General features: G+C 36.8%; 1 protein-coding gene across 1 annotated transcript in view; it reads left to right on the plus strand.

Annotated features, from left to right (window-relative positions):
• The window catches only part of GAS2 (growth arrest-specific 2), an 88,106-nt gene that overhangs the window by 32,495 nt on the left and 35,682 nt on the right, over positions 1-19,929 (plus strand). Inside the window, exons 4-6 of the mRNA XM_009886263.1 lie at positions 7,084-7,147; positions 12,274-12,418; positions 15,792-15,899. Of these exons, the coding sequence (XP_009884565.1) occupies positions 7,084-7,147; positions 12,274-12,418; positions 15,792-15,899 (317 nt within the window). The remainder of the gene's footprint in view (positions 1-7,083; positions 7,148-12,273; positions 12,419-15,791; positions 15,900-19,929) is intronic.

Consider the following 19,929-nt stretch of genomic DNA (forward strand, 5'->3'; position numbering starts at 1 on the left):
GAAATACAGTTCTCTGTAAAGATTTATAATACAGCCAGAGCTGACTGGTGACAATCTATACGTATTTTGCCCTCTGCACTTATCTTAACACAGAGACATGGCAGGGAAGTCTCAGAGTTACTGCCTCCGTAAAGAAAAGGTGGATGCTGTGCCTGTTGTGTGAGCTGCAGAAAAAACATTAGCATCTGTAACAAATACAGCAACATTCTATGTAGGGATAATCTTGGTCGCTGCAAGATAGAGGGAGACTCTGTATGCTCCCTGCCCTCACTGACCAATTTAGCATGCTCTTCTTAATTGTTATTGTTATAATTAGTGTATTCAAAGAAGAAAGAATTATTTTTGTTGATACCAAAAGCTCTGATCTGAAGTCGAAACTTTCATCATCTGGGTGAATCTTGAGACATACTGTCTTTGACATCTGACGTATCTAAGAACCCCACTCAAAGTTTGTCCCCATATCTAGGACTTGGAACATAATGCGCTGATTCTTTTTAGTCTAAGTAAAGTAATACTGTCTGTAACTCCTCTGTTCCCATGATATGTATATTTTGTAAGTTCCCCTTTGTAGGTTTTAGGGCAGCAGATCCACGCAACTATGGTAATTCAATTTCTAGAAGCATTCTTGATGGAGATATTTGTAATTATGGTGCTCAAGCCTGAAGAGTGTAATACTCAAAGAAAACTCTTCTTGGCCAAATAGTAAAAATGGTAAGATTTTCTATGATTGCTTTAGTTAAGTGATTTGAAGCAAAAATTATGAACTCTTTGTTGGTAATGTAGTGTTGTTGGATGATTATAGGATTTGGAACCAATGAATATTCTGCCTCTCTTCTATGATAAAGACTCCATCCAGCAAGAAAAGGGTTTGCCACCAAGTGTGCCAGCATGCTAATGTGTGTTGTTTGTTTTGGGAGTTGTTGGATGATACTGTTGTATTAATGTTTTGTGCTTGTATATTCTGTAACTGTGCGTGTGTACACACAATATATGACATGGACTTCTTTTGATGCAACTTATTGATTATAGTTTAAAAGACAGGATCCCTAAACAAAGGCATCTAGTGTTTTTGTGGAAATGACACACTTAAAAACAAACACCTCTGATCTCTATTCTGATGTGGGTTTTTAAAATGTTTTTTAAAAAACACTCAAATGTTGATTACTTAAAAATATTTTATGTGTGGGGGCAAATGATTTTTGAAATTAATATTCTAGTTTGTCTAATTTCATGTCGCAAGATGGAAGTACGCTTTTCACCATTCTTTCAGTGACACATTTACAGCTTGTTATAGTGTGTTAAAGTTTACATGTTGTTGCATCAGAATAAGGCTTTGTCTCGTCTTTCACAACGTTTTACTAAACAACTCATACTATTGTTGAATATGGCTCGTTTTGAGGACTATAAAAGCATCCTGGATGCTGTTATTACCATTGGTTTAGCATCTTAAATTAATGAATTCCAGTAAATTATTAGTGTTTCGATGATCTCTGTATTCATTCTAGATGAATTCTTTACTATCCATAGATCTACAGTGTTTGGAACGGTAATTGTTTTGAGACTTCCATAAGTGATAGCGCTGGGATGGGGGAACACAGCTCCTTGATTTAGATATGTCATAGTGTAGCTCTTTGATGTAGAAACAAGGATACGTTTGGAATAAGTTGAACAGAGTAAGTGTTGTCAAAGCAATGTTAAAAAAAGAAAAAGAAAAAAAAAAGTACTGTAAGATCAGAAGAAAAAGTATTAAAGGAGAAAGTGAAAGACAATAGGAGGAAGGATCAAAGGATCAACCTTTTAAAGAACTTTCCCTAAACATGTATCAATTCTGATGGCAATTGGAAGCCTCTGATAAAAAATACTAAACCCCTTTGGAAAAATCTCTTTGCATCTAGTGAGCCAAAAAAATGCTTTGGAAGCAGAAATCATATTAACTTTTTTAACTCAGCTATGCCTGAGATCTTTAAAAGTTTACGTTTGGAAGAAAAACTGACTCCACTAGTAACGGTTTATAAAAACGTTAGGAGCCAAGGCTTGAAACTTGGCAGGAGGCGTAAGAAGTTTGGTCCTGTATCATGGTTGGGCGTACTGCTAATTTAAAGAACAAAACCCAAACAAAACAAACGCCGCCCTCGCATTTCTTATTGTGACTCTCTCAGTTTAAGTGTGCTCCGCAGACACATGCTCTCCATGCGCAGAGTGCCTTCTGTCTTCTCACAGCCCCGGGGGCTCATCAGCACTGAAAGCAGAGGCTGTTCCTCCTCTGCTCTCTCTGCTTCTCCTGGTACCATCCAGGCACCTGGGAAGGGGGCGGTGAAGGATGAAGAAATGTGATGAACAGTAGGTAGGAAAGAAATGAAGTACAAGTAGAACAAGGGGTGAGTGATCAGGAGAGGAGGACCTGTATGTGGAAGGAGAAAGGGGCAGCAACAAGACAGAAGCAATGTGAGAAAGAAGTTTTAGCCAATGAGGAGCAGGGGTAAAAGCTCACTAGGAGTTGAAAATGAAGTATTGTTAAAAAAGAATGGCTGGAAGTAGCTTGAAAAGATGGTGGCTATAAGGACAGCAGATAAGAAAGATTTGAAATGAATGAGTTTGAAAGCAGAAGGGTCGGTAACTGTCAGGACACCTAAAATAAACTGGACTTGTACACATTTTTCCTAAATCTTCACATTGCTGTCTCCTCAAGCAAATATCATCAGTGAGATTCTCTGGCAAGGTAGATATTGCCATTCACCTTTCACAGTAGATCTGCGCAGCTTACGTGTCTTCTGCATTTAGAAATTGCTGCTTGCTTGTAGTCACCTACTCGGACAATTTGCCTTGCTGATGTTTGACAGGGGAGGACCAGCCAATGATTCTCCAGGAATATTGTTTTCTTCTATATATGAAAGCCTGAAAAATTACAGGAAATTGCATACAAAAAATGTACTAATGCTGCAAAGTGAAGTACTTGGGCTATAATTAAGGCTGACTGTGGTACATTAGTTAAACTGTTTAACTGCTATGATACACGTATGAACTTTTCACGTGCTCATGGGCTATTCTTTCCCCTAAAAGAGCTGTGGTCTCTTTAGGATGGACCTTGCTCTGCCAATATGTTGGTACAGTATGGTTCCTGAAGTGAAAGAAACTCTTACAGCTATGTTATTTTCTCCTCACATGCCTCATTTGTTGCAAATATCTGAAGATGTTTGGAGAATGATGCAAGATGCTGAAGGATAGTATTTTGATGTTGCTACTGAATGGCGTCGGAAGAATTGTCTGTGGCTCTATCACATAGCTCCCACATGCAGCAGGAGGATCCGTATCAGACTCTGTAATGGGATCACTAGTTGTGTTTGCTTTGATTTCATACAAAATGTAGGATTAGGAAACTCAACAGTACCCTGGGGATCAGGCAGTAAGTATTTTAGAATAGTAATTAGATGAGTGTGCCTTTTTTTTTTGGTATTTAATACCTATACCTTAATTCCACGTGTAAGATGGGAATAATATTACTACTTACCTTATAGAAGTGTTACATAGAAGTGTTTTCTCTGAATTCGTCATAGCCTACGGTAGCACTGTTGTGGGAATGAATTGTTGATTGTAGACTTTCAGTGATGTGCAGAGCATTGTGTATGTGGCCACCGACAGAACGAAGATGATGTCTCAAAATCATTTTTCTGCTTCCAGTACTTACCGTGTCTAACTGCCTATAAACTGCTACAATTACAGAAAACTTGTTGCTTAGCAAATGTCTGTTTGCCGTATAGGATATCTGGGATTAAGGAACTGGTTAGGTCAGAAAGTTTAGGTAGTGCCTCTTAGTGAAATGCAACTATTAGTATAGATTATAGTAGGTAGATCAGAGAATGGTAGATGTAGTTCCCACGGGATACAACAGAATACCATGGGCACAGGTGTTGCATTGCAGCCTGAGCTTGTAATCAGTCACTTCAGAATTAATTGCTTGTAGTCCTCAAATGATTAGTTATTACCATATATATGTGTACAATTACATGTTTCTAAAACTGTTTACGTGTATGTAGCGTAGTTAGCCATGACCTGCAGTACAGTCAGAATGTAAGTGTGAATTTAAATTACAGTTCAGTGTGAATCTAAATGTGAGTTATGAGGACTTCTACAGATTTTCTGTTTTAGTGGCATACTTATTTTAAATAAGTGATTTTGACACTGTGTAGTGCCTTTGAAATAGTTATCATCTCTTCTATCAGATGTCTTTAAGTGCTTCAAAAATATTGATTAATTCAACTTCTATAAGTAAAACTAAGAAAGAAAGTGTAAGAAATATTTCTCTTTCTGTACTTTAGATGGAAAAAAGTATAAGGTAGCTTTTTTTAAAAAAAAAAACCTTAGGAGGCAGCCTTTTGATAGTGACTGTAAATAACTAGTTTTTTCAGTTATTGTGGAATAGCAGGAGACAAAAGTATCTCAAAATAAATACTCAAGGCACTTAAAAGTGCTACTTGTTCCAAAAGGCAATGGTCTTATTTGCTTGCTCAAAGCTATACTGAACGTTTGGGACCAAGACAGGTGTGGAAATGCAGGGTTGTGTCACTGTGGCTTTTGCTGTAACTCCTGAGCATTCTCTTGTGAGGTGGTAGCCCATTAAACACCTGTGCTTTTGGGGGGAAAAAAAAAAAATGAAAATTTTCATTTGAGAATCTAAATTATTTCCAGTGGGTATTGCAGTATACAAAATAACATTTGTTTGTCTCTGAAGTTCCTGAATACATATGCTGGTATAGTCCTCAGGAATGCTAACGTTTTCTTGTTAGAAGCGCTGTGTCTTCTTATCAGATGACCAGTTGTTTGTTTCTGTGGTTGGTTATTGCCTGCACAGCTCTTCATCCTCTAACAATGATTTCACTGTGTCACGTTGTTCGATGTGAAATGCATGAAATGTCTAGATTATGTGCAGTCAGATTTGCCTAAGGACTTTGCATTTTGTTTGGGTCGAGGAGCTTTAAGCAATGACAGAAAAATACTTTACCTTTGCTAATCAAATCCTTTTCCAATTCTATTTATGGATCTTTTTCCACGTAATATTACTTAAGCCTCTGTTTTTCTCCTCCCTTCCAAAAGTTATTTAGATGCGTACATATGTGAATTGCAATTAAGAAGTATTGGACTCCCTTTGTCTATTCCAAAACCAGTTTAATTCCATTTTTAATTTAGAGGATGCCTTATTTCTTAAAATCAAGTTTTATTTTGGGGCAGTCCCAACTGGCTAGAACCAAAGGAAAAGAATATGTTTCTAGAGTCATGAATATAGCACTTAAAAAATACTGATTAGTCATGAAGGTTAAATGTTTCATAAAGTGACTGTGTTGTGTAAAGGCAGAACATTGAGAATAGCTGAATGTCCAAGTCTGCATCTTTTATACTTCTGATAACAGATGGCTGAAGGATAAAAAGACTTTTCCTAGTGCGGTGCCATTTTAGTTTTCATGCTCTGCAGTTTCACTTCTGGAAATATATTTGGATGAGATTAGAGGGGAAGAATGCACACATCTCAAAGTGGTATGTGTAGTAAAAGATACCTAGTAAAAGATACTGGGATGAGCATTCAACCAGCATGATTTACAATTACAATGTACTCCAGTCAGTGGAACTGGAAGTTGAAGTCGCAGAAGCGATCTGCCCCAGTAGGCACTAGTTATTTAGAGATGTTTTAAGTCTGTGGATTCCCATTCTGGGTCTCATGCATACAGTATAGGACAAAATAATTGCTTTCAGAGCTTTAACTAGACATTGAAATATCTTTTTCAGGTATGGTATTTTTTTCTTCATGCATTTGAGTTAGGTGAGTCCTTAGATAACCAAAACATTTATACAGCAGATGTCTTGACCTTAACTCATTAAAAACAAATAAATTTTGTTGCTCTTTCTTTTTCTGATTTATACGAATATTCACACAATTATTTCTTGGTGTCAATCCAATCTAAAGTACAAGGTACTCATCTTTTGATTGTTGTGGAGATTTCTAAAACCGGGGGTTTATCCGCAACACGAGGGTTTTACTGCAGTAGATGTTTCTGGAGAGAAGATGGCAATGTATTCATAATTCCTTTTTTCTTTTTTCTTATTATTTTATTTCTTCTTTTTGGATTTTTTTGGGGGTTGATTATGAAAACAGACACAGGGCTATCGTCATCTACTGATTTTTGATTTTGCTTATATATTTTGCTGGACTTCTCCTTTCTTCTTTTTGGATTTTTTGGGGGGTTGATTATGAAAACAGCCACAGGGCTATCGTCATCTATTGATTTTTGATTTGCTTATATATTTTGCTGGACTTCTCTACAGAAAATTACCTATCTGAATTATGGGGTAAAAAGAAAGAATTATCTTGGATTGTGGTGGTATTTCTTAATGGGAAGTTCATGCTGTATTACAGCTGCTTCTGAAGCTTAAAAACTACAGTTCTTGAGTCGAATCCAAGCATGAAAATTTACATATATGTGTGTATGTATACACACAGTAACAGTTTTTTGTTTGGCTGAGTTTTTATCTACGATGAGCTGAATTCCTAAAGTATTCTAGTTTCATATTTGTTTTAAGAGTAGATGTATAACAAATTCAGGACCAAATTAGTAATGAGATATATCTTTGCTAGTGCAATTCTGTTATTTTTGTGATTTAAACAGGCTAAGGAAAATAGTGATCTAAAGGATAGGAATTCTCTTAGTTTATAGAAAGACAAGTATAACTTCGGTTTATTTTTGACATTCTTCTAGTTTAGTGTCCTGCCAGAGCTCTTGATTGTTTTTAATAGTTATGAACTGCTTGCAGGTTACCAAATAGCCCAAATAATTACTCAGTGATATTTAGAATGGTATTTTCAAACGGACTAAAGGATAACTAAATGGGAACTTTCTAAATCATCTATACTCTGAGAACCACTCCTCAATCCCGTCCTTTTTATTCCAGTAAAGCTCCACTGCAAGCTAAAGAAAAGCAGGTTTTATCTGAGTCAAGATTTACAGATGTTGATGATTAGGTTCCATTCATCACTAAGATCTTTAAAATAGCTTTTATTCATAAACGTTTTCTGTCTTCATTTCGCTTTTCCAGTTCTCCACAAGCAGCCAAGAGAAGTGTGCCTTTGTTTGCTGGAACTTGGAAGGATTGCAGCAAGGTAGGTGAAAATATTTAAAGAATGAAGAAATATTTACATTCTCGACAGCAGTGGCTATTGAGAGACTTATTAAATCAGCACATCTCAAGCTAACTTTTATGCTCATTAGGTGCAAGGAGAATGCTTGTCTTGATGTCACTCAAGAATATCTTGTGGGCAGTTGTTAACAAATATAATAAAATCTCTGTACTGTCACCTCAATGAAGGTATTTGTTGGCTATCCTCATATTAGGAGGGGGAAGAGTTGAGATTTTTTTTTTCTAAATAAAGCTTTGGGCTGTTTCTCCTAACAGTCGGATCTCTCTACAAACAACCGAAATTTCATTGACTTTACTGATAATAAATTGATATTCGCATGACATAAATCTGACCGAAGCAACACTGACTCTTATTTATTTAAATAAACTTATCTCTGATTTTCACCAACAGAAGCAATACAGGAATTGAGTCACAGTCTGTGTTCTATCTCTGTCAGATGATTCTGGACAGGTTTGACCCTCAATACATTGTAACATTATCTTTGATGTCAAGACAACAGTGACTTTTGCTAGACAATCAAAATGACAGGAATTAGAATGTGTTTTTTCCCTTTTTGCAGATGCAGATTTAGCCAGCATAGTGGGTAAGATTTGCTACAAAATATATGAACAGCAGCGCTGCTGCCCAGTCTTGCATGTAAATTGCAGTTGTATTCATCCACGTGTATGGAATTGGAGTACCATGCTGTTCGGATAGTTTCATTAATTTCAGAATTCCTTGTGGTTACAATCAATGCAAAGGAGACCCCTGTTTATTCCTAGACTAAGAACTGGTATTTTCATGTTATAATTGCATTATGGGTATTCATATTTTGTGAATGCAACTCACTTGGAAACTGCTTGTCTAGGAATCTGTCTCTTGGTCAAGCTTCAGAAGAGCCCTTGCTGTCGGTGGAAGCTTGCATAGGAAATGCACGGGCCAGAAAAAGAGTTGATTTCCAGTTTGCAAGAATTTTCTTATCTCTAGAACTTGGATTCAGTTCAACATGGCCAAAAAAAAAAAAATTAATTAATTTAAGTTTCCGTGAATAAGAAAATGTTCTGATCTGTAGGTGCTCAATGAAATTGATTTTCATGAATCTTAAACTACCTGAGGAAACAAACTGTGCTTTTAAGGTCCCCAGCTTGGAGATAGACCTTCCAGCATCCAGAGACCCTGTACTCGGGGCGTAGCTGTCGGGAATGTCTGTCCCAGGTTGATTACTTGACAGTATCCAGCTTCCGCAGGGAAGGAAGGTCAGTGGTTAGGCAGTGTTGGATTCTGTTACAGTCGGTTGAATTAAATTAACCTCACTTTGCAATGAGGTTTCATTTCTCCACAGATATACATGGGAATTAAGATAAACTCTTACCCTTTGTATTTGTCTTTTATCTTAAGCTTCCATATCCCAGATGTTCTCTGTACCAAGCATGAAAACACATACTGAACCAATAAATGAGCCATGTTTTCATTTATTGTGCATATTTATCCCTTTGCTTTTACAATGTTTTAATTTCATTTTTATTTATAATACATGTATATTACCAAGTATCAGTAATGTGTGTTATAATTACATTTATGTTACAGTATTTTATTTCTGTTTATAGCTTAGGGGTCAAATAACATATCTGTCTACTTATTCCTACTCTAATGTCTCTTCGAAAACAAGCAAAGAAATCTTGTACGTTTCCAAGGTGCGCAAAAACTGTTGAAGGGGAACATCAGTTTAATATAATTGAAAAGCAAATATGTGATGCCAGTTTTGCCTGAGGTGTGGTAAACTAGAACTGTATGGAAAATGAGAAGAGATAGTTGTCTCCACTAAACATAGGAAAGAGCACATCAAACTGTCATTGTTGTTGCATTGCTTTAAATAGGAGATAAGTCAGGCGTATGCTTGTTTTATAAAGCAAGCTGGGTCTGCTTTCCAGAACAGGAGCTGCAGAGATCTTTGAAAAGGTACCTCAGTATGCTTTTAAAGAATGAAAAGAGCAAGAGACCCTGAATAACTTCTTACTTTTCCTTTTCTGTTTTAGAAGCAGAAAGACGTGTTCAAACTGGTTTATTCATCACAAGGAGCCAGCTCCTGGTGCACTTTGCTCAGCTAGATTACTGTTAGTATTCAGGGTCTGTAACTCCCATAAGTCACAGAATCACAGAATTTTCAGAGTTGGAAGGGACCTCTAGAGGTCATCCAGCCCAACTCCCCTGCTAAAGCAGGATTGCCCAGAGCACATTACTCAGGACTGCATCCAGGCGGGTCTTGAAAATCTCCAGAGAAGGGGACTCCACAACCTCCCTGGGCAGCCTGTGCCACTACTCTGTCACCTGAACCGTAAAGAAGTTCTTCCATGTATTTGAATGGAACTTCCTATGTTCCAACTTGTGCCCATTGCCCCTCGTCCTGTCACTGGGAACCACTGAAAAGAGTGTGGCTCCATCCTCCCTCAACCCACCCTTTAGATACTTGTATGCCATAATAAGGTCTCCCCTCAGCCTTCTCTTCTCCAGGCTAAAGAGTCCCAGCTCTCTCAGCCTAAGTCAACTTAGGTCTCTCTTAATCAAAATAATCTTGGGATTGAGGCACAAGTGAGCGGGAATGGGGATTGATTTGAGGTGGAGATCGAACAGAGCTCTGTTCTGCTGAACTTGAACCCATTCAACAGGTACTCTGTGGATGAGGGGAGACAGCTGATAACTTACCTGTGCTTTAGCAGTGATTTTAGCGTATGCTCCTATAGTGTTCTTTTAGCCAAATTAGAGAGAGGTGGACTGGATGGATGGATGACACAGTGAGTGGAAAACTGGGGCAACCATTTGGCTCAAAGAGTGGCAGTTGGAAGCTCAGGTACTAATAAAAATAGAATAGCCTGATAAACTATCCTGGATTTCAGTTATTGAGGTAATCCATGAAATTTCAATAGCTCAAATGGGCCATTGTTTGCAGCAGCAGATATCATGTGGGTAGAGTGAGAACATTTATGAGTGTTCTACAGGACAAAATTGAGCATTGACAATACACAGGGCTATTACAGTGGCTTGCACAGCTCGAACATTCTCCCAAAGTATTTTAAAGTCAGAGTGAATAATTGAAAATAAAGTGATGTGAGGACAGAATCGATCACTACCTAATCTGTAATCAAGACTTCATGGAAAACGTAATTATTTGCAAATAGATGTATATGTGCTGTCTGTGTGTGTGTTTAAAGAGAGCTAATACAATGAAAAACAACTTAGTTATCTTTTCTGCAGAAAGAATGAAGTTCTTGGGTAACTATTAAACTCTGGGGGGTTAAACAACCCCCACAGGTCTTTTGAAATGACTGTTGAGCAATTTCAAGATCTTTCTGCTATTGTATTCAATTTTTCCTTGGTAAAAATGGGAAGTGGTGCTCTAAGAAGTCTATTGGAGATCATGTTACAGTCCAATGCTGCTTCATTTATAGTTATGAGAAGGCAGGCTAGAAAGGAGCAGAAAAGGAAATTCTCAGCATACCTTCCAGACTAGAATTTGCACCTCTACCCCTCCCACAAAAGATGCGTTTTTTTACCATTTCGGCTTTCCAGCAACTTTGCTTCAGGTTGATACAATATGTGGGAGGGAGAAAAAGTGTGTGTGTGTATGTTTGTTCATTTGTTTCATTTTTCAGCTCGTCACCAGAGGAATTCAAAATACTGGAAACACAGGGAACTTTAAAAGTCTGTCACAATGACAAAAATTGGAGATTATGAAAAGCAGTAGAAGCAAAGAAGCAGAGTTGCTTAGAGTGGAAGAGTTTTATTTGATGAGTAAGGCTGCATGCAGGTGTAGGCTCAGAGCCCGGTGGGAATTTAATGATTTACAGCCTGTCGGCATCTGCAGACAGACAGGAAGTAAATGAATTGTATGTAAGTGCTTGCTTCAGCGTTGGATGACTTTTCATTAGGCAGACTGCACCAGTTAGAAGCCAATACAAGCACAGATTTGGTTCTTGGTTTTCTTTATATTAATTTTCTAGGCAGTAGTGTGAGTAAATTAAAAGCTATCATAAAAATACAAAAGATAGTATATGCGCTTATGCCCTTTCTCTGTACACTTTTAACATTATTATGATATTTAGCTTAGATTTTCATAACGTATTTGCTACTGCTCAATGTTTTAGTGTCCAGATCTCTGCCTAGATAAGTCAGCATAGTTCTGCATCTGGGCTATGGACTTTTCTACTACAGAAGAAAATATGGTTTCATTTATGCAAGTAGTTTGCTATGAGAAGCCTACCTGGCATGATAACTTTTCCAAGCTGGAATCCTTCTCTGAAAAAGGAAATCTTTCTATTTTTCGGGGGTTTGTTCAGTGTTGGCAAAGAAAAAAAACAGAAGGGAATTATCAGTGATTAGGAAAATGGGATGGGGCTTTTAGACTTCTGACATCCGTCCAAGCTGTGAGATACTGACTTAATCACTTGCCGTAAAGCTTTCAAAAGCAGGCATTGTTTTAAAGAGCCGTGCTCTCCAAGTGCTGTGTTTGACATGCTCTGTGCCAAAGTTGCATGTATTTTGTTTTAGTTGGAGCTGCAAGTGTTTTGCCACTGGAAACAGAGATCTGAAGATTGGATGTGAAATATTGGTTAGAAAAAGCATTAGCTGCTTCTGAAAAAAATGTTGGCCATGTTTCAATTTATTTATCTATAAATTCAGTGCATTTCTTTGAAAAATAATAACACAAAATAAAAGCTGTCAAGTAATTTGAAAGGATGTTGTTTGGGGGGGGGAAGCGAATGTACTGAACTTGAATCTGTCCTGCATGGTATGGCAATTTTTGAGGCCTAGTGTTGTTTTTAAATTAGTCATTCACCAACATATATGTTATCAGACAGAGAAATTGGAAAAAAACCCTGCATTTCATGTAGATTTGATCAACTGAGAGATTCCCTCTAAATTAATTTTTTGTTTTAATTTGGAATGATGGCATTAATGATTGATGTATTTTATACATGCTTACTAATGTATGTAGCATTCTATTATTGCACAATGGTGCAATACAGAAAGTATAAATTCTTGCCATTGTTTTGTTTTAAAATACGTAATACTTCATAAAGACTGGTAATTTGTTTGCATGTTTCCAAAAGGTTTGGGGTGGAGCCTCCTGGATTAATAAAGTTGGAAAAAGAGATTGAACAAGAGGAAACACTTTCAGCCCCACTTCCGTCTCCTTCGCCGTCACCGACGAAGTCTCCTGGGAAAAAGAGCACCGGGAAACTGTTGGATGATGCTGTAAGTTGAGGGAGGAAGCTTCTTTCTATCTGACCCATTCTGGTATGCACTTACTTGCAAAGCACACAGAAGCCCGAGTTTAACATCTCACAGTATTTTAAAGATTTGCAGACTGATAGAGTTAATTTATTTTTGACCACAATTATTTATGCCTGAAGTTTGGAAAAAACGTCGCACTGTGTAGGAGATCTGCAGTTTAGCCTAGCTTTGTGCTTAGGGCCAAGTTCTCTTCGTATTACTCTGTTTTCTTTCTTCTGTTCACTTCTTATTCATCAACTCCCACTTAGTATTTTGTCTGAGAAAGGACTGAGTCAGGACTAGAAGATTTGGCCCATACTGACTTGTACAGATTGTTAACAAACACTTCTAAGTTGTCTCAGCCTAATTTTTATGCTGCTGTTCTGCATGTTTGTCATGTGGTAAAAAAGCAAACATTTTTTCCTTGTTGTTAGAAAGAAAGGATCTTGCTTTGCATTTCATTAAACTCTTTGCACTGTCCTGTAGTGTTCATTTCTTGGTTGCAAACCCTCAAGGGGTTCATTTGAAACAGCTGGAATCAGATGAAAAGGACACATTTTGAGACGATGAAGAGGTTAAACTTGAAAAGTACAAATATATTCTATAAAAAGAAGGAGTTACTATAGTAACCGCTATATTACAAGGTAGATGTGCCACCTGGGAGTTACAAAGCACTTCTTGAAATATCCATGTGCCACTTTTTTGTTACAAAGAGCAGATGGGATATAATGTTTGTTCATTTTATTGAAATACTTTGTACTATTTGATGCAAATAATTACATTTAAGGTTTCTTACATTTTATATTTCTTTCTTGGCTTTGCAAAACCACTCACTTGTATTTCAACAGAATTGAGAAAGAACAGTTATGTGTGGAAGGAGGGTGGTGACTGCGTATCTTGTAGGAACAGAACAGAGACACTGAAGGTTGTCTCCAACCACCTCCTTTAATTTAGAAAGTAGTAGAGTTAGAAACAGAGTGGAATTCATTCAGCTAGATTCCTGACCCACGCTGCCCCAGACACTCACACCATAAAATAGCAGCAGTGCTCATATAGTCCAGACACAAAATAAAAGAGGATATAATTCTTCCCTCTGCTTCCTTATTTGATTTCCAAATTCCACTCAATAATACTTCTGTGTCCTTTGGGACAGTAAGGTAATGGAAGCCTCAACAGCAGGATCAGCAGTGAAGGTCTCATTATCCTCTGTTTTACACCAGTATAAATCTGTTGGCTTTCATTCTTCACAGGACTATGAGGGCTCTATTTTGCTTACACAGTTCAAAACACCCTTGAAACTGTTAGGACCGGCTACTCTGGGTTTTCGCTTGCTTCGGTGAACCCTAAACCCTTGAACGCCTGCACCTATTAAGACACAGTTCACGCTATCAATTTTCAGCTTCGAATTTCAAGAGTGTCTCCAGAGGTGATAACTGCCGTAGGTTATTATGTCAGAAATCACTGATTATTGGGCAGCATTCAGAGGCATTTGTCCTCTAAGCACAATTCCAGTTTTGGTACCACATTCCAAGAGATACAGGAATGCACCTTTTGCATCCTCAGCAACATGCACTTGGACTTAAGTCATCGACCGCTGACTTCATGTGAGTTATTCCTGTTGTACACTAACTGTATGAATAGTTTGATTCTCCAGAAATGGAGGCTGACACTCAGCCACTTGTTCATAAAAATCACTGGAATAATTCATCATAAATAATTCAGTGATTGTACATTCAAACTGATGACAACTCCCCTGATACACACAAAAAGTGTTTCTCAAGTAAAATATATGTAGACTTCTTCTACTAAGTGTTATTTTAAAATGGAAATTTTCACAAAATTTTCATTCCCTGACTAAAAAAAAAAATATAAGAAGTTATTCTACAAAGTAAAAGAAGTTATTTAGATAACAACATTGAACACTTTCAGAAAAAAGTGGGAAGCCTTTAAATCAGTCAACAGTTAGTTTCAAAAGCATTTTTGCTCTCTATTCTAGGATAGAAACGTGGGTATGGTAGCCATGGTATGGTTGACTTTTAATTTCTTTCCAGTTTAATATGCTATAACCTCATTCCAAAAGCAGATCTGAAAAGCATTTGTTGTACTTCAGGAACTTTTCCTGTTCATTTATTGAGGTTAACCAAAACACCTATCAGAGTGCCACAGCTTTGCCCTGGTTTTTTTTTTTTTGGTTTGTTTTTTTTTTTTTTTTTCCTTCTGAAACAGTTTAAGGCTTTGATTTATTAGCTGTTCTGAGAATATTCTTTCCCAGACCTCAGACCGTTTTTCCACGCCTTGGTTTACAAACTGGATTTGAAAAGGTCTGTGGAATATTAGTTGAAGTGGACAAAGCCTCTAGGCAGTTCCTCCAGCATTTTGCATTATTTGACACTGACATACTAGGTCAGCGTTCATCCAAGAAAACTGCAGTATATGAAACTGATGCACTTGTTATTGCTGTTCCTATGCAGTGGTGCAATCTGAATGTCAAATAAGAGTTTCTCAACCAGATCTGCTCTTTTGGCATTGACAGCTGTGCTACTTTCAGGTCACTGAAGAGTACCAAGTATACTTTTACTAAGCATTAATGCCTTTGGTAGCACATGCAAGGCCAAGTTTTCACAAGAGGCTGAAGTTAAGCTGATGCAGCTGATAACTACTTTCCTGCTTTTTTTCATCTATATTTTCTCAGGCCTTATTATTGGCAATGAAAAGTAGAGTACTATTGAGGGCCCTTTAAATTACCCTTGATTGCACTAATGCCCTCAGGAGGAGATCATCGAAGGGTACTTAGCAAGATCGGGGAGCATCTTGGCATGGATTTGTGATTGTGTCACAGTATTCTCTGTATACTTTTTTCAAGGTGTAAATGCACTATTTGAAAGCGCCAAGTGAAGGTATTGGGAAGGGCCTTTTATTGATAAGCAAGATGCTTCTGTATTTATTTAGAAGGCAAAATACATCATTATGACATCTTCATTTTGCCTGTCAGCTATGTTAGCACTTTGACAGTGGAGCTGATTCACCATAAAATACTGAGAACACATCTACAAAAGCTTGATGCTGAACTCAAATTAACAAACTGTTTGACTTCAGTTAAACAGTGCAAATTTTCTGTTGAACTGTGTGACATTCATCTCTCTTTTTACCTCATCACAGCTGTAAAATCGTCCTTGACATTGGAAGCAGCATAGTCTAGGATTACAGAAATGTTAAGAAAATTAAGAAAAACTAAGAAAATCTCATCAATGAAGACTTAGATTAGTGATATCATGTTGTGGCAAATGTCTTAGTGAACGTTTTGCTGCACGTGTTATTTTAAACAGTTTCTATCAATAACTTCCATGTTTTTCAGGTGAAACACATTTCTGAAGATCCACCTTGTAAATGCCCTAACAAGTTCTGTGTGGAGCGTCTTTCACAAGGAAGATACCGAGTTGGAGAGAAGATCCTCTTTATTAGGGTAAAGGTTTTATTTTTTTATTTTGTAGTGAATTGCTAGTATATGCTACCTCCCACTTTGCAAATGATATCATTGATTAACAGGAGAAAATATTTTCTTATTAATGAGCATGTTTTTATGATGCTGTCGGGAAATAAACTACAGTGGGTTGACTGACTCAAGGAATTACTAGCATGTGGTAGATCCTTCCAACTTTAGGTCATTGAATTTGCTCTGTCTTTGATCAATGGCAACTGAAAGCCTTCACAAACGCAGGTGACAACTTCCTCTCAGTTTGGTTTGAAAGAACATCGACTTCATTGAAACGACCATTCTCCCACTTTGCTTTGACTGGTAGTATGTGACCGGTCAGGAAAAAGATCAAAGACTTCATGATCATTGAATTGCCAAATCACGACCAAGATACGTTGCTAACGTAGGGTGAGCAAAACATTAATATCTATAGTACTTCATGTGATCAACAGATCTTTCCAAACCCAGTGCTGTATTTCAGACTTTGTATGTAGTGTGTTAACTCCCATAGCACAAAGTTAATTGTTAATATAAATATTTGCTAGTATTAGTATCTGGCTGAATTTAGCACAAATATACTATCCAAACTTAATTTTGATCCTCTTAATCTTCTATATATGCTTATGGTAATGATAATGAAAATATGGTAATCATTCTGTACTAGTAGGTTAAGAATCTGATTCACGCTACGCTTCTTTCCATTTTCCTCTCCACGTGTGCTGTCCTTGAGTAATGACTTGACAGAATGATAGCTCTTGCTCTTAAATAATTGTTATCCCTATTTTGCTAAAGGCATACAACTGTGACCTGATAAAACTCAGGATTTAGCACTTGTGAGAACAAAAGAAGTCAGAGGGACTCCTTCCCATCTGTAGAAGTCAAGTTGCTAGTTCAACAAAACACCAGCGTGCTTGGTCTGTCAGAAACTTGTGCTTAACTTACAATGAAGTCACATTTAGAAAAGGATTTAGGTTTTCTCATGTGTATAAAGTTGAAAACACGTTTAAGCGTCGTGCTGAATAAGGATTGAGAACTCCCAATTAATTCAGTAATAGCTCAGAAAGAAGAAGAAATACAGGATTTGTCACAGATAGTTTGAGATTGAAGGTGCTAGTATAACGGATTAATAGCTTTTCTGTTTCAAAGCCAGTGATACTTTTTTAAATTCTGCAGTATTTTTAGGTACTGGCTTTATTGCTAGCTTCAAACGACTTTGAAGAAGGTAATGTTCATTAACCAAAGATCCTGGTAATCTGGCACAGTTCGACACTTCTGTTTTCTTCCTTTTGATTTTAATTTCAAATAACAATATCAAAGTATTTTTAATCTTCTAGTTTTGATAAACGAAGTTTTTCGGCCAGAATGGTGAATGTCAAATTCCCTTTAGCTGGCTTCTTTAGTATGCAGTCTAGTCCAAGGCAGATTTCATTCCAAGTTTGCAAACAAAACACCCTTTTCATATCACGCTACTGCATTCCAAGTTGAATTGTTCCAAAAAATAACAGCAATATAGATTAGACATTAAACTACAGGATTAGAGATCATTCCTACAACACTGGTATCTATGGAAACTTGCCATGAACTGCAGCGGGGGCAAGCCCATATTCCTGGGCTTTAGAAGTCAGTTGTCTTTTAGTTTTGGTTAGTTTGAATCTCATTTTGGAATGCTTCACTGGATCACAGTAAGTTTTTAGTCTTCATTCTACATACTCGTATTGTATAGGTAAGTAGATTTATTAGCCTTTCTTTGGAATTCTTTTGCATAGCTGCCTTTGCATAGCTGACTTTTAATACTGTTGATATTTGGCACCCTATTTGATACCGCTGCGATAGTTCCACCTACATTATATGTTCTTTACACAGCATGATACGGCCAGATATATACCACTTGTTTATAATCCAATGTATTCCAGTTGAATTGAGGTTGAAAGTTTCATCGTTTTAAGCTGACTTAGTGTACCCATTACTCTCTGTGTTACCTTTCTGAAGCATATATAGGACTTAAAACCTATACAGTTTCAGTGATGTTACAAGTACGCCATGTGATAAAACGTTACAGGTGCTAAGTTTAAATTGGAGTTAACACCTGTTAATGGATGGTTAAGATTTTTTTTTCAGGAAATATTTAATTATATTATATCCATAACAAATGTGTTTTATTCTACAAGTTCTGTTAAAAAAAAGTGTCCAAGCGTCCAAGTCGCTCTTTTTCTTAATTTATATCTGTATATGAAACAAGTGAAAAAGGAATGGCAAAGAAAAATAAAACCTGGCAGAACACAGAATTCATGCAAAAAAATCACACAAAAAATTAAACCTGTCAATCTAAAGTAATTTTAAGGAAAAAAGAAAAAAACCCCAAAAATTAAACACCCCACCTTTGGAATATGTAGCAAAATGCAACGGGGACAGTTCTTCAAAATTTCTCTTGTATCATAGTAACTTCTTAAGGTAATGGTTTCATTAAAATTAATTGAATAAAGATTATTATTTTTTTAATATGGAAAAATGTTTAAATTTGAAATGAATATAAACCACGGAAATCCATGAAGTAATGGAAATGATGAAAATCCATGAAAACATTAAGGTACTTAATTCTGCTGGTAAAAATGCATGTTACAAAAGTAGTACTTTACACATGAAGTAGTTGCATAACGCATAAACTGAACGTGATTACCATAATACTGTTGTGGCTTAGATGCTAAAAATTTATTTTCAATAAAAATTTATGTGCTCGTGAATTCTTTTTTCTTCCTGCCTTATAGGAACGAAAGTGTCTAAATTCCACTTACACAAAAATGATGGAAGACATGTTTTCCAATAATGGATTATGTTAATAACTTGAAGTAAATGAAATGAGCTTATTTAAAACTGAATCATTGGTTTGGAATTAATGTGATCTCTATATGTGTGCCATATACAGTCAATTATTTCCCTGTTCAGTCTTAGATCGTACTGTTGTGCCATTAAGTGGTTTAGGGAACAAGCCTTAATCTTTCAAAGTAGAACTGAATTAAAAAAATTCTTAAAAATAAAGAATAATAAGTAATGAAAACTTACCTTGCACAAACACTTATAACATGGAAAAGAGTCACAGGGTTTGAAATGCTTACTTCTGGAGAAGGCAGTAAAGGAGTTACTTAGATTAATAGAGATTTTTATAGCAAGAAATGTCAGTCAGGCCTTACAAAAAGGTAATTTAACAATTTCAGTGGCAAATATTCTTATTTCAAGTTATCTTGTGTTTATTACATTGTATATGCACAAGGATGTACACTTTCCACAAACTAGCAAGCTTCTCGCTGAAAGTTTTGTTCTGTTGGTCCGTGCCCATAATAACATGCAAATCATTGGCTTCTGCACAGTGGAAAAATTATTTCTTTGTGCAGCTGGAGTCAGATTAGATGATCTAACAGGTCCTGGTGTTAAAGCCTATCATTTTTTCCATAGCTTAGAGGTGTTCTCTACCTTGCAGACCAGATGATAAGCATGTGATTGCTCTTACACTTTTTGACCTTGTACATTTAATCATTAATATCACTTAGCATTATTTTGCTGTAGAAATAATAAAATGCTTGTTTAATACTAACTTCCTCTAAATCCCAGGGAATGAAAGGCATTATTTTCCTGCTACAGCGCCTGTGTAGAAACTTTATTTTGAGATTCACTATCGAAATGTGTGTGTGTAATATAGATGTGTATGTATATAAAGACACTCTGCGGACAGCCTGGTGTCCGCTACTGCCTCTTCCTGCTGAGAAAAATGTGCTCGTGTGCAAATATGGAAGCACGCTTTACTCCAAAGCATCCAGGTAGGGATGATATACTATCTGAGAACTGGCAATAAGGAAAAATGGAAAGCAGATTGATTATGTGGTTCTCAAGACTCAAACGTCTCATTCTGCTTTTCCAATCCAAATATGTAGGTCGTACTCATCGCTGTTGCCTGGTGTGACTCTTGTATTGTGTTTTCTTAGGCATCATTTACCTGGCTTTTATTGTCTTCCTTATTCCAGGG

This window comes from Charadrius vociferus, unplaced genomic scaffold, assembly GCF_000708025.1.
Source record: "Charadrius vociferus isolate BGI_N301 unplaced genomic scaffold, ASM70802v2 scaffold115, whole genome shotgun sequence".
In the NCBI taxonomy this organism is placed as follows: Eukaryota; Metazoa; Chordata; class Aves; order Charadriiformes; family Charadriidae; genus Charadrius; species Charadrius vociferus.